At 43.2% G+C, this 13,653-nt stretch overlaps 1 protein-coding gene across 2 annotated transcripts in view; it reads right to left on the bottom strand.

Annotated features, from left to right (window-relative positions):
* Positions 1–1,311: 1,311 nt before the first annotated feature.
* The window catches only part of ankrd6b (ankyrin repeat domain 6b), a 70,062-nt gene continuing 57,720 nt past the window's right edge, over positions 1,312–13,653 (bottom strand). The window contains exons 11-16 of one of the 2 annotated variants that reach the window (XM_084313814.1): positions 12,601–12,708; positions 9,880–10,053; positions 8,914–9,066; positions 8,006–8,119; positions 7,213–7,507; positions 1,312–5,212 (exon numbers count right to left, since the gene is read on the bottom strand). In XM_084313814.1, coding sequence (XP_084169940.1) covers positions 4,668–5,212; positions 7,213–7,507; positions 8,006–8,119; positions 8,914–9,066; positions 9,880–10,053; positions 12,601–12,708 — 1,389 coding nt within the window. In that variant the 3' untranslated portion in view covers positions 1,312–4,667. Of the gene's footprint in view, positions 5,213–7,212; positions 7,511–8,005; positions 8,120–8,913; positions 9,067–9,879; positions 10,054–12,600; positions 12,709–13,653 lie in introns of both variants that reach the window. The other variant, XM_084313813.1, reaches the window with a different exon arrangement.

Genomic DNA, 13,653 nt, shown 5'->3' on the forward strand with positions numbered 1-13,653 from the left:
GCCCCTTAGTGTGAAGCCATCGCCCCTTAGTGTGAAGCCATCGTCCCTTAGTGTGAAGCCACCGTCCCTTAGTGTGAAGCCACCGCCCCTTAGTGTGAAGCCATCGCTCCTTAGTGTGAAGCCACCGCTAGGGCTGGGCGATATAACGATAACGATAAATATCGCGATATATTTTAATAATCTATATCGAATATCGAAATAAAAAAAAATCGAAAAATCGTTTTTTTTATATATATATATATATATATATATATATATATATATATATATATATTTTTTTTGACCTGCAACAGGGCAGTTTTAAAACCAGAGACTCGACAGACTTGTCTTTCTTGCCTGCAACTTAAAGTAATGGCTTTGCTTGTCCAAATGACAATACTGACCAAATTGAGATTTATTTTTCTCTTGTCCATTTATTTTGTTTGCTTTCTAATTTAAAATAGTTTGAAACCGTCTGTACACAGTAGGCTATGTGTGCTAGCAGAACTAGACTCCAGTCACAAGTCACAGTGCACATGTGCGGTGGTTTGTCCACCAAAAAAGTGCCAAAAGATCGAAAATAAACTAGCAGAGCCAGAACTGTTCAACTCCCCTGGAGCCACAGCCAGCAGAGAAGCCAGTTTACTTTAGCTTTTAAACCAGCTGCAGCCTGAGAACTGGAGTGTGAGGGGATGTAACACTAAAGATGGCGGCAATGACAAAGAATTGCTGCAAAATAAACATACATCTGTTGTAAAAAAAAAAAAAAAAAAATTTTATACTTATAACAATTCGATAATTATCGATATCGAGAAATATGATAACATTATCATATCGTTATCGCGATATGATTTTTTTCCATATCGCCCAGCCCTAGCCACCGCACCTTAGTGTGAAGCCACTGTCCCGCCCCTTAGTGTGAAGCCACTGTCCCGCCCCTTAGTGTGAAGCCACTGTCCCGCCCCTTAGTGTGAAGCCACTGTCCCGCCCCTTAGTGTGAAGCCACTGTCCCGCCCCTTAGTGTGAAGCCACTGTCCCGCCCCTTAGTGTGAAGCCACCGCCCCTTAGTGTGAATCCACCGCCCCTTAGTGTGAAGCCACCGCCCCTTAGTGTGAAGCCACCGCCCCTTAGTGTGAAGCCACCGCCCCTTAGTGTGAAGCCACCGCCCCTTAGTGTGAAGCCACTGCCCCTTAGTGTGAAGCCACTGTCCCGCCCCTTAGTGTGAAGCCACCGCCCCTTAGTGTGAAGCCACCGCCCCTTAGTGTGAAGCCATCGCCCCTTAGTGTGAAGCCATCGCCCCTTAGTGTGAAGCCACCGGCCCTTAGTGTGAAGCCACCGTCCCTTAGTGTGAAGCCACCGCCCCTTAGTGTGAAGCCACTGCACCTTAGTGTGAAGCCACCGCCCCTTAGTGTGAAGCCACCGCCCCTTAGTGTGAAGCCACTGCACCTTAGTGTGAAGCCAACGCCCCTTAGTGTGAAGCCACTGCCCCTTAGTGTGAAGCCACCGCCCCTTAGTGTGAAGCCACCGCGCCTTAGTGTGAAGCGACCTTTGAGTCCTAGAAAAGCACTGTATAAATGTAAGTTATTATTATTAGTAGTAAATGATGATACACCCACTTTACTGTGTGGAAGTGGGAACTTCATTTGTTTCCAGGAGGGGGTGCTATAAACGCTTCTTAGAGAAGGAGAGTGCACTGCTTTTTGTGTGGCCTACCGTAGCAAGGACCTGTTCGCTTCAATCCTGTCCACAATGTAGTTCAGCTGATTTGTCTCCAATGGTCACAGTTTAGGATCCAACAAAACCGACAATGTTGAATTGTGCAGTGAAGCTTGCAGGACTCAGGCTGACGTAACGGTGGAGAACTGTTCTGTATTATGGATGGAATGCAATTGACCTATCTCAAACCCCACCCTCTTTCTTGATCCTTCAATCACAACTGCCACTTCCCTCGGACAAACAGGAAGCGGCAGTTGTGATTGGAGGATCAAGAAGAGAGGTCAGGGTTTGAGAGAGGTCAATTTCAACATTGTTTGTGGAGATGACTTAGGCCACTTGCCATGGACTTCAGTTTGTATGTATGTGAAATGATGAATATGAAACACAGAAGTCTTTTTTTCTCTTTTTACAAAATACATCTTCTCATGTTGTCTGACATTACACAGAGTAGGTATTCATATCAACAAAGTCATCAATATACAACTAACCTCCAGCGTGAAGAGAACAGACAACCACTACATCAAGAGTACAGTACATAGTAATACTGCAGCACACATCAATGCCTTTTCTTCATGCAGAAAATCTTGGCAAAAATATTTTCTTCCCACATTTGGAGAAGGTGTTAGGATTGTATTTTCACAATTGGAACAAAATGAGGACCACGATAAAAGTCTAGCGGTGCCAACAGTTACAAAACAGTTACGCAGTTAAAGGCCCAATCTGTAATCAAGAGTATACTACTCTGTGTGGCACTCATTTTTGGCCACTAATGGCTTTATTTAGTATGTTTATTTCATTGGAGTGACCAGACTTTATTAAAAAAAAATTTAACGTTAGCCGTGTTTCCATCTAAATTAAAGCAGGTTTTAAGCAAAACATTGAAATGTCACATCAGTTTTAAATGTACTTTGAAACAGTAAATAAATGGTTTGATTTGTGGATGTTTTGTAAACAATCGAGCAAAATTTACCCACAATTAGGTATGGCAGGAACTGAATGTTGTAAACAGCTATCTCTACGCAAAAGCAAAATAAGATCTTGGACAGAGGCTTTAAAAGTGTCCATTTGGCCGTGATGAGTATTCTTCCCCTTATACAGTAAAACGATTAAATCCATCATGCAGAACAAACATGATAAGCAAATTGTACAGATGTTTTGTACATTATGGTTGAGCGATTGTGCTCTATATACATATGTTAAGTGTTTACATAATGGATTATGTGTTCATTCTTGGTAGCTCATAGCAAAATATACAAAAAGAAACAATATTCCATAATGCATATTCATATTTAGAAAATAAAGGTACAGTGTGTCTGTGTGTTTCCATGCACACACTAGCGTTATAATAATGCCCTTTCATGTGATGACCTATGGTAGGTAACCTACCCTACTGTAAATGGCACAACAGACTCACTTTAAATATCTAGCTTAACATCTACTGGTTAAAAAAGCACAGTGCATTAGAGCTCGCCTGGATTCCAGACCTATGAAGCCGTAGTTATTTTATTTATTTTCCCCATATTTGTTTGTTAGTTGTGTGGTTATTAATAGGGGTGTAATGATCTCAATACAGAATTGACAACCCCCCCCCCCCCCCCGCCTGTCTGTTGTCTAAACTAGGCATCTGCCTGCGTCCCTATCAGCATAGAGTGAGGGGGGTGGGGGGTACACCATGCACACACACAATCAAAGAGACTGAGAAACAGATTGGAGAGTGAAGAAGACGCACTGGAAAAGTATGAATAGTATACATTTTTAACCAATCAAATCATGACCTCAAAATTCATATAAAATCTGAAAATCATTACCCCCCTAGTAGTTAACAAGTGAAAATCAAAATGGGTCATTCAGGGGACTGTTCCCAGGCAAGAGCTGCCCAGATTAAAATAATATGTACATGAATATGTACACCAGCCCAGCCCTCTATTCTTGATCCTCCATTCACACCTGTTGCTTCCTTCGGGAGGGAATCAGCAGTTGTGATTGGAGGATCAAGAACAGAGGCCGGAGCTTGAGATAGGTCAATGTACAGGTCAGTGTGGTTTGGCAAATGTATTGCTTGTGTGATATCAAAGACCGATTACAGTGTAAAGCTATTGGATTTGACTAAAAATATGGTTTTTCTCTTGTTGATAAAATGCCTTGAACAGAAACGCCACCCAAGATAACAATTGCAATATGTTATTTCCCACGGCCAAAGAAAGTTCAATCAATATTTGTGAATATCTCCCAAAGCCGAGGACCCCGGAGCAGTAAGAGACACTTGTGATGTCATCAAGTATGGAGCTGCTCCATAGACGGTGAATGGGAGATGGAATGTTTGTTTTTCTACCCAAATTGTCTTTATTCTATAGTGTCCTGAGCTCTGAAACAGGAAGTGTTCTACTCATATATATATGTAACGGTTGTGACAACGTCACCTCAAACTTCGATGCCCCGAGTGGGAGTCGAACCCCGGTCTCCCACACCGCAGGCAGCAACACAGACCGCTATACCAAGAGGTGAATCCACTACTTCGCAACGTGTCTATCTGTCTTTGAGGATGTGAGAGAGTTTAACCCATAGCACCGCTACTCACCCCAGCCCTTCTTGACTGCGCTTCACGATACCATCCGTTACATATATTCACAACATTCCTGGCTGCTCAGTGTCTCTTTCCCCATCCAATTGTCTTTGGAGGAGCTTCAGAGTTTATACCAGATGACATCACAAATGTGAGTTTTAAGCACTCTAGTTTTTGGATTTGGGAGAGACATTTTTGCGTCCACTAATACTTTCCTTAGTCTTAGACCATAGGAATAACATGTAGGAATTATTAAAGTGGGGCGTAGGTCCCCTTTAAGTAGGACTTTAAGACATTAAGCAGCAGCAGTAACATCTGATCAATGAGAAAACTCAACAGCTGTGGACGATTCACTAGATCCAGGTGCTTCTCCTATAGGTAGCCGTGAAAGGTATTAGTCCTGGTTCCGTCAGCGGTCGTCCTGTCTGTTAGTCCTCAGCAGCCGCAGCTCATCCTCCAGGTAGGTGATCCTCTCTACGAGAGCGGCCCTGTCTGCCTGGGCCTTCTGGTCGGCCTGCCAGCGAGCCTCCTCGATCTTCCTCTCGTACCAGCGCTCCATCTGCGTCGACACCGCCTCGAAGAAGTACTGGGTCACCTCCAGGGCGTGCATGTTGTCCTTCTCCTGGGCAAAGGAGGGCCCTTCTTGTTTCTCCCCGAACACCTCGAGAGTCTGAGCCCCCCCCGTGGCCCCCCTAGCTTTAGTCCTGCCCTGGGTGTGCCTCTTGTGGTGCCTGCTCCGGTCCCGGTCCTTCTCTCTGCCCCAGCGGCGCTCTGTAGCCGGGGAGAGGCTGCAGGCCCTGTTGCCTCTGTTCCTGTCAATGTGCTCTATGACATCGGTGTCCGGCAGTTCCAGGTGCTTCCTCCGGGTGTCAGTAGAGACCTGCGAGCGCTCCTTGGGCCGCACCACTTGGGGAGACGGAGGAGTGACTTCTGGCTTGCGATGCTTATCACCATCTGCGAGATATTCAGAGAGCGAGTTATTGAATGCATACAATTAAAGGAAAACAACTACACCACTCACAGTTAATTGTTTGTGATTATTCATCATCCTTATGTGGATCTACTAATTCATATGCACTGTGAGTCTATGAGCATGCATTATGAAAGCCACGCTAGAGGCTGCACACGTCATGCAATCATCTCACTGAATTTGTTCTGCTTTGGCAGCACTTAATAAAAGTGATGATGAGCGTTACATAAGCCTGGATCTACGCTCAGATGCGTATATTTAATTATATTGTTTACACTGCCTATTTTAACTTTTCTACTGTACTATAATTTCTATTGACTATGTATGTCTTCTACTATTACCATGCCCAGACTATACAGTATGGCATGGTAATTGCAAAGAAATGCATTTTAATGCTGTGGAACAAAGAAACAGTACCACTTTTCCAAACCTGGTTGACGGAACTCATTAATATGCTACGGAGAGAATACGCTATGAGAACGCAGGGCAACCCAGCAAATTTAAAGACATTTGGCAACCTTTTCTTGACTATCTTAAAACTAACAAACGACTACATACACTGTAGATATCTAAAACAATGTGAACTTATAGAGCACTATTTTTATTTGTTTGTGTTTTGTTTTTGCTATGTGATTGTTGTGTGATGTTTCTTTCCTCGGCTCATTGCTCTATAGGCATCAACTAAAGGGACTCTTGATGATCTGGTATTTTGTACAAAGACTATAACTGGACTATGTGGACTGAATGTCTATTATAGATATATATTCTCAATATCTGATTTGATATGTCCATGTCTAACACTGGTAAGAGACACGAAGGAGTGACTGGTTGTCTTGTTTTTTTTTATTTATTTTTTTGGGAGGGGGAAGGGTATATATTTTTTTATTTTTGTCGCTGTGATGTCTTGATTTTGTCTGTCCTGTCTGCTTTGTTTGTATCTGTTAAAACACTGAATAAAAATAATATCAAGACTATGTATGTCTTCTACTATTACCATGCCCATACCTGTACCTCCCCTCCCCCATACTGCTATGATGCCTGAATTTCCCCAAGGGGATCAACAGAGGAATATCTTATCCTATCTGTGCAAAACGAGTTCTTGTGTGACTGTAAATGAGGCTTGTGGTAAATCTAGAGCAGCGGTTCTCAAACTACGGGTCACGGGTTTGCGCATTGGCAAAAAAAGTCTATATATATATATTATTTTTTTTATGTTCTGGCAACATATTTTGGCTAAATATGCCTCGTTTTATAAATGTGTATTGATAACAGTGCTGTAATAAAATGTTCTAATAAATATGTATGTTCAAGTTCAACGTGTGCTTTTATTTTGATATTCCTTAATTCCACATTGAAATTACACGATACATTAAAGGTGTGTCTTATAAATGGCCTTTTCCAGTGTTTAGCATTGTTTTATAGCAATGGGGGGTTAGTATCAATGGGTCTGTGTCTCTAATTACCATATTACCTGTTTTGCTGACGTGAATAAGGCACTGATCTGCATAACTAACCATTCGCTCAACAACAGCAGAGCGAGTGGAAATACCTGCACTTCCTCAAGCAGGTTTTGACAGAGAGGCAGAGAACGAGCAAGCGAGAGAGAGAGAGAGGAGCTTCTGTCGGGGAAACAAACACACATTTTACACACAACCTGACCGGCCCTGGTAGAGAGAGAGAGAGGGACCGCGCGCAGGAGTGTGTAAATGTGTGCGCACGGGGCTGGTGTGGGGCTTCTCCCTGGTAGAGAGAGAGAGAGAGAGAGGGACCGTGCGCAGGAGTGTGTAAATGTGTGTGCGCGCGGGGCTGGTGTGGGGCTTCTCCCTGGTAGAGAGAGAGAGAGAGGGATCGCGGCGCAGGAGTGTGTGTAAATGTGTGTGCGTGTGTAAATGTGTGTGTGCCGCGGGGATGGGGTTGTGGTATAAAAACATTTAAAGTTTGAGAACCCCTGATCCTCAGTGAGCCGTGTCTCTTTGTGTCACACCTGGAGAGCTGTCCATGTGAACTACAAAGTAGTGGTTGGCCGGGCTGCCCTCTGGTGCGCTGCCGGGGTCTCCCTGGGCCACGTCGGGCGAGGCGGGTGTGTTCCGCGCTGCCAGGCACTTGGCGCTGCCTCCCTGCCCATCGGACGGCACCGTGAGCCCCGCTACATCCGTCTCACACAGGCCCTCCGTCAGGGAGGAGGAGCGCTGCAGCTTGGCTCCACGGGGGGAGAAACGCACCTCCATGTTCTGGAGCTTAGACATGCACCAGCTTTTCAGGTCGTTGACCACTGAATCCTGCTTGAAGCCCAGACAAAAACAAGGTTAGTTCATTTGTCACATGATCCATTATGTTTTGCCCTCCCCCAGGCCAGGGGGAGTTATTTAGGCTTACTATATCTCAGCCAGGGCTACTCTACCACAATCACCCCCTGGTGACTCGTCCCTGTGGGAAACCCATTTGAATGGGCCATTGGAGAGATTGTGAGGGGTGAGATTTTAACCCGAATAATAATAATAAACTTTATTTGTATAGCACCTTTCATACAAGAATTACAGCTCAAAGTGCTTCACAGCAGTGATAGCTAACATTTACATAAATTAGCATAAAACCAAGTCTCCCACCTAAACTCCTAAACCAGAGTGGAACCACCTCCATTACATAATGGGTATGTAACCGATTCTAAACGTTTGTCAGATGACTAAAGGAATACAGGAGCAGAATCACAGACACCCAGGCTAACCAGGCCTCCTGTAGAGACACTGAGACTGAGGGAATCGTCTTTAAAGTGTTACCTGTCTCTTCTCCCCCTCCAGACGCTCCTGCGCCGCCCGCTGGTCTATCCGATGGAGACACTCCGTCCTCTCAGCCGAGACTCTCTCCACGGTCATCTTGTCAAGAGCCCGGATCTGGACACGTGGACATAACCACAAGTCATGTAGACCTCAACATGTCAGAGACCGAATTAATGCAAAACAGCAATTTCAAAGTACATGCTGTGTTGTGATATAAATGTATAATGTATCATGTGGCACTTAACAGGCTATACAGGGGTTTCACATCCTTTACAGATGAATTAATATTACTTGTGCAAGGTGCCATCCTGCTCAGCAAGTGTCTTGCTCAAGGACACTTCGTCGCGCTGCCAGGAAAAGCCGGAATCGAACCAGACAACCACTGTACAATCCTGAGCCACTGTAGTGTGTGTGTGTATATTAGTGTGGGTTACCTTCTCTTGCTCTTTGTGTCAGTGTGTTTTTTTTTTAATTTAATTTATTTAATTTTTTTAACATTTATTTACCCAGGGTAGGTCCGCTGAGCACAGATGCTCTTTTTTCAGGAACGCCCTGCTTCACATTCACACAGTTCCATTCACACCTGGGAGCTGCCCAGTACAACCACAGTCTGACACCATTGGCCACTGAGCAACTCCACTGGAGCAGTTGGGGGTTAAGTGCCTTGCTCAAGGGCACTTCAGCTGCAGATTTTTCCTGCCAGTCCCGGGGATCGAACGGGCGACCTTCCGGTCACAAACCCGCTTCTCTAACCATTAGGCCACCGCTGCTGATGTTTCTTCTTGTGTGTGCATGTGTGCTACCTGGTGTTTGACCTTGTTTGTTTGTGTGTGTGTGTGTGTGTGCGCTACCTGGTGTTTGACCTTGTTTGTGTGTGCACGTGTGTGTGCTTGTGTGTGTGTGTCTACCTGGTGCTTGTTCTTGCGGTCCAGCTGGCCCATCTTGCTGTTCATCAGGTCCTGCACAGTGTGGATCTCGGTCTTCATCTCCTCCTTCGTGGCCTCCAGCTGGTTCTCCAGCTTGCTGATGAGAGGCTCACAGCGGCAGCCGTTCAGAGGAGCCTGGCAGGGAGGCACATCAAATGCTAAATGGTGCATTTATATAGCAGCTTTTATCCAAAGCGCTTTACAATTTTGTTCCTCGCATTTTACCCATTCACTCACACGTTCACACACCGACGGCGGAGGCCACCATGCAAGGTGCCAACCTGCTCATCGGGAGCAATTAGGGGTTAAGTGTCTTGCTCAAGGACACATCGACATGCTGCCCGGGAGGAGCGGGAATCGAACCGGGAACCTCTGGATTACCAAACGACTGCTGTACCTCCCGAGCCACTGTCGCCCCAACATCACAGCAACTCAACCCATGCTCCAGGAAGACTTTCAGAGCAAACGTATCACACTGATTTCTAAGTAACATAGAAACATAAATGGATCTCATCAAACAGAAAAATAGCGATGAGTCCAATAACTTAGCATCCATTTGATTTAAGGGGTGTAAAGGTACACGTATCCGTACCGAACCGTTTCAGTGTGTACCGTACCGTACCGAACGGCTGTGTAGTGTTAATATAATTATTATTATTTATTTTTATTTTTTACAAGTCGATTATTAATTTCAATATAGAATATTCGTTGACAGCCCTACAAGTACAATTAGTTACTGCACACTACATCACCCCTGAGTGGAACATGGAAAGCCAAACTTTCCCCCACTGTACCGAAAACCCGTACCGAACCTTGACTTCAAAACCGAGGTACGTACCGAACCGTGGATTTTCTGTACCGTTACACCCCTACACTCTAGTCATGGCCACGGTTTCCCCTCTGGGATAATAAAGGTCTTATCTTGATCACGGGGCCAGTATGTCTCACCTGCATGACCTTGCCATCCTTCCCACGGTACAGCGTGTAGAGCTGATAGGCTTTATAGTTGTGTGGAGGGGGAGCGGGAGGCTGGAGAGGGGAGGCCTGTACCTTCCCTCTCCTCCTGAGAGGAGCCTCACCTCCCTTGTTGTCTCTGTGGCGAAGGGGGTCCGACAGAGAAGGCTGCAACAATAACACGGGATACATTAATTACAGATTCAGATTCTTCACATTCAGATTATTTTATTGTCACAGCTCTTTTAAATGTAGATACATTCAGAAAAACGTGAGATGCTTGTTTTTCCCGGCTCCTCAACCGTAGTGGATTTGCAAACACGATACACAACATCATCTAAACTATACAATACAAGGTATATGTTTTTTTTTACATGGTAAATTGGATGTGGACCTGAGACTGCAGACTAGAGACGGTATGAGCTCAAACAGTAAATGTCCTCTGTATTGTAAACATTCAGTTACACACTCTCTGCTCTCTATGCTATGCTGGCTTATTATGTCTTGCAATACTGACGGTAACACATCAGAGGGGGGGTATTTGCATTCCCAGCCAAATCTGCTGAGAGAATCTACAGAATTTATATCACCAAATACAACTAACCATTTGTTGCTGTAAACAGTTCAATGTTTATGAAGAGAGTGTTCCTGACTGAACATCTGTTTCAAGGAATTTCGGAAAACAAGCTAAACTTGACCTTGAAAGAAACACAAGGAATGGTCTTTCTATCACTGTCACTAGTTTCAAGAACTTTTGAAACAAGTTACAGTTTTTCTCAATTGCTTTGGTGCATTTCTCTGATCAGAATTAAAGTTCTCATAACTGGTAGTTCAACCTCCACAACATTTTGTAATTTGTGCACATCATAGTAGCAGTTTCTCATTCCTCCGAACAAATTGCAAATGCTTTTGGACATGAATCAATTGCTTTCATACAATTATCTGCTGTTTTATGACATTATCATTTGCTTATGTCATGTCAGTCAAAATTAACTAAACTTATGACTGCTGCTTATGACTGCTTATGACTTAGTCATTCCCTATAAAACTAATAGTCCTCATTTCATTGCTTCAACAAAAATGTTGAACTAGTTGTCAAAATCTGTCAATCACGGCCTCACAATGGCTGAGGCTGGTCGAAGGGTGCAGCCAAATGTTGAGAGAACCACTGTAAATAAAATTACTGTATTCAAACATTTCATCGGGAGAGCAGGTGTGTATACTGGACAGTAATTCAGCACTGCACTACTGCCATTGTGTCATACATGAAGCTTGCAGTGGGACAAGAACTTGTCACTTTTTACATTTTACATTTAGACAGCTTTACTGCAGCACAGATTTACTGTATTGTAGTGTAAAGTAATGTTACAGTAAAGATTTGCCATATTTACAGTATGGTACTGTACTGCAGCATTTTACAAGTGGGAAGCACTGTTATTGTACACTACAATAATATGGGTTACTGTAAAGCAGTATATCTCATGTTTGCTGTACATTACTGTAATTTTACTCTGCACCACATAGGATTGCAAGACAACCTTGCAGAGGTGGAAGAGGGCCCCTTTTTACTCCGCAACAAGAGGAAGCCATTTGTGCAATGGTGATTGCAAACAATGCCATAAGATTGAGAGAGCTACAAAGCGCTGTTATAGAGGATGACAATATCTTTGGGAATATTGAATCTGTTTCAATCGCTACAATTGACAGAGTGCTCAGGGGAAATTAAATGTGCATGAAACAATTGTAGTACAATGTGCCATTTGACCGGAACAGCGACAGAGTGAAGGAGATCCGCCACCAGTATGTACAAGTAAAACATTTATGTGTTCTATGCATACTCTAATGTTCAGTGCTGTAAACTGGTTACTTTGTATAGTGCCATGCAGTACACTTACATGACAGTTCATACTGTACAATATGTTGTCCAAAATGCATTATGTTACACAGGAAAAGTTTATAGTTTTTCTCTCTCTCTTCTGGGATAAAGCGTGTACCAGGGAACCGCTGCACACATTATACGTTGATTATACGTTTCAATCTGGCAAAAGGTAGAAGGCGTGGAAGAAATCACATTGGACAGAGAGCAACCATTGATGTCCCAGACCAACAAGGAGGGAATATTACAATGTGTACAGTGTGTACAGTAATGTGTAACTGTAGATGTCAAATGGCTGTGTAAATAGTGTTTAGGGCTGTCTTGAGCATTTTCAGGTAGTGTCACCAAGATCTGACTTTTTTGCATTGGAAAACACTTACAGAGTGAACTGTCATAACGAAAACATGGCAAAGCCATTTGACTATCTTGTTCATAAACAATGGTGTCAGGACTTTTCATTTTGATGACAGTGACACTTTCATTGACATGAATACTTGCTTTTGAGGAATGAACTATCCATTTTGAGCAAGTGACACGCTTCTGCAGGTTATCAACTAGGTTTAGCAGTTTGTACTAATTGTTTTGAGAAATGCACTAACAGTTATAAGAACTTTAATTCTGATCAGAGAAATGCACCAAAGCAATTGAGAAAAACTGTAATGGCCCTATCTCAAACCCCGCCCTCTTTTCTTGAAGAGAAGAGGGCGGTGCTTGAGATAGGTCCATTTGTATTGGTTGATAAATGGAAGTCCCCATTGGCAGATTTTTTAAATGAGATTCCTCAGTATAAACTCAAAACACTTTGAGTCAAGATGTTTGTATGTTTTTAACAGCTTTACCTTTTCTTTCTGTCTCCTGTTCTTGCCCCTCCTTGGTTCTATCGGCTCAGTGTGTTTACAGGCAATGAGGTCACTACTGTGAGTGTCCTCAGCGGCAGACGCACTGTCCTGGGAGAAAGACAGGGAGTCGTCTTGAGTGGGACAGACCAGGGGGACTACGCCCAATTTCTGAATTCATACACGTTATTTGAAGAACAAAAATGTGAAAAATAGCAACTCTTAAATCCATAAGCCAGAGTGCTAAAACTCAAACTTGTGATGTCATCAAGGATAAAGTCTGAAGCTGCTCCATAGACAATGAATTGGGAAAGATTGTATAGGTGACACTGAGCAGCCAGGGGAATGTTCTGAGTTCTGGTACATTTTCTGTTTCAGGACTGAGATCAGCTCCAGACTTTATACTTAAGTTCATGTTCACAAATATTGATAGAACTGTCTCAGGCCATGGAAATAACATCTAATTTGAGTGGTGTTCACCTTTAAAGCTGGAATATGATGTTTTAGACAGAACATACATCGTATTAATAGAACATACAATCTAGTATTAAACTTAAACACACAAGAAGAGAAGTGGATTCCTATGGCATGACACTACGTGAAGCTGTTGTGTTGTGGTGATAGTCCAACCTTCCCACTCCAGGGTTCCCACAGACATTGGACAATTAAATTCAAGGACTTTCAAGTACTTTTCTAAGCACTATTTTTTAAAAGGGCATTTAAAAGGATACAATTCACTTTTAAATGCAGTTTTTATTGAAAAGAAAATCGGATCCAATATTTATGACTTAAAACCAATTTCCGACAATTAGTTACACTTTAGATACAAAAATAATATTTCTTGATTCAGAACTATTTAATCATGGGTGAACAAAACTTTCAATGCGAATGGTTGATTTGAATTTCAATGACTTTTTAAGCACCTTGTTAAAAAAAATCTGTTTTCAAGGAATTCCAGGCCTTGACTTTCTTTTTGCAAAAATCAAGCACTTTAAGCACTTCAAGGACTTTGTGCGAACCCTGCCACCCCATTTACCATAAGGTAATATGACATAG

This window comes from Notolepis coatsorum (assembly GCF_963971535.1).
Source record: "Notolepis coatsorum genome assembly, chromosome: 5".
Classification (NCBI taxonomy): domain Eukaryota; kingdom Metazoa; phylum Chordata; class Actinopteri; order Aulopiformes; family Paralepididae; genus Notolepis; species Notolepis coatsorum.